This window comes from Saprolegnia parasitica (genome assembly GCF_000151545.1).
Source record: "Saprolegnia parasitica CBS 223.65 unplaced genomic scaffold supercont2.99, whole genome shotgun sequence".
Lineage (NCBI taxonomy): Eukaryota > Oomycota > Saprolegniomycetes > Saprolegniales > Saprolegniaceae > Saprolegnia > Saprolegnia parasitica.
The window spans coordinates 38,831-40,700 of NW_012156493.1; the positions used below are offsets into that span (position 1 = coordinate 38,831).

General features: G+C 52.3%; 1 protein-coding gene across 1 annotated transcript in view; it reads left to right on the top strand.

Annotated features, from left to right (window-relative positions):
- Window positions 1-1,289: 1,289 nt before the first annotated feature.
- Window positions 1,290-1,870, top strand: part of SPRG_21155 (hypothetical protein) — a gene marked incomplete at both ends in the record, with an annotated part of 4,216 nt that continues 3,635 nt past the window's right edge. The window contains one exon of the mRNA XM_012352450.1: window positions 1,290-1,857. Coding sequence (XP_012207840.1) covers window positions 1,290-1,857 — 568 coding nt within the window. The remainder of the gene's footprint in view (window positions 1,858-1,870) is intronic.

A 1,870-nucleotide genomic window follows, 5' to 3' on the forward strand; every position in this document is an offset into this window, starting at 1 on the left:
CAAACTGCGTAGCTCTGCCGCCGAACGGCAAAACCTCGAAGACCTTAACACAGCGAGTTGTCATGGGCCTCACCCGCGGCCACAAGCGCCCCCGGACGACCACAGAAGAGCAAAACGAGCCCCCGCGCCGCCGCCTGCGCAGCCACGGCCGGGTGAGCGAATGAAGAAGGAGATTGCTAGTCTCTACGTATGCGAACTCTTTGTAACAACGAAGATAACGCGAAACACGTTAACGTTCATATATACTAGTATATATGTGGGAGTTGGTGTACTGTCTATCGACTGATATCATGAGCAAACGTGTGGATCGCTTTGAAATGTTGCTTTGGTAAAATTATTTTGTTTGACGAGTGTGCACCGACGTTTCCTCAATTGTACGGCTCGAGCCAGGGTACATTGGACCCCTGGTCTGATCGTGAACGTATTACCCGTATTGGATAGACTAAACTATAATAGGTGTTATTATAAACAAAACCACCCCCCCCCAATATCTCTTTTATCATCTTTGGGCATGGCAGGCACAGTACCGGTAAACTGGCGCATCATTTCCTCACGGTTGCTATTGGCCGCACGACGTACCAGACAACGTACTGCCACTCTCAAACGTTACATGGGTTTACTCGATCTAATCCCAACAAATCAGATTAGGCTCGCCGTCCTACCGAGTAGCTTCTAACGCTTCCGTGGTTGTGCCAAAACTCGAAGTGCATCGCGATACGCACGGTCAATGCAACACCCGAACGCTGCAGATTCACAGCCTTGTTGCATCGTTGCTGTGATTTTAGCAGGGGTGCATTTTAGCATTTTAGGCTCGTTTGTCGTTGCTACCGTAATGCTACCAGTACTCTAGAATTTTCCATCACAACGAGCTATTGTACGAACCGCACCAGCTTTGCAGTTGTCAGATGATGGCTTAGACACAGACGCCCACGTGAAGACTCGCGTAGAAAGCCTATCGACAAGATACACTGCAGTCTAATGACCCATGCTTTGTTCAAGCGTCTTAGGTTGGAAGAAAACGCAAGAAAGCTATTGTTGATACTCATATTGTATGTCATCCAGAGCAAGGTCTCGTGCGTAGACATTCGACAATGTTGACATACCGTGTATAGCCGAAGTCGATGTGGGACTCATGGATTCGAGGGCTCTGGATACCGCCACCTGTCAATTTTCTGATGCGCAATACCTGAGAACACAAATCGGATCTGATTTGGCTCGTATCTGAGAATGTATAAGCCTTGCTCGCGGGCATCAACTCATATTATTCAATTCGCCACAAAGAAAGCATCATGGTCTTTGTCGCTCGCGCACTCATCGCTGGTGTCGTCGCTGGTGTCGTTGGCGCCGACGTTTCCAAGATCCACCCCAAGCTTCTTCAGAAGCTCGAGTCATCCACGGTTGCTCAAAACATCATCGTCGAGTTCAAGGGCACAGCCGAAGAGGTGCTTGCCGCACCAAAGCTCGAGGCGTCGTCGTTGGCGTCGCGTGCAGAACGCGGCGAGCTCGTCCGGTCGACCCTCGTCGACCACGCCGCCTCGGCGCAAGCATCCGCCCTCAAGCTCATCCAGAGCTCCAAGCTTGAGTCGACGGCCGAGCCTACGCAGCTCTGGATCAGCAACGCACTTTTTATCAAGAGCGCCGAGAAGGACCTTATCAATGCTCTCGCGAAGCTGCCCGAGGTTGCCTTCGTCCGCCCCGAAGCCATGGGCCGCCTCATCACCTCCGAGATCTCAACTTCCGAAGCCGTTGCTGCCAACACCACGGAATGGGGCCTCAACATTATCCAGGCGCCTGAGGTGTGGGCCAAGGGCTACCGTGGACAGGGCGTCGTCGTCGGGTCCATTGACACGGGCGCTCGTGTTACCCACGA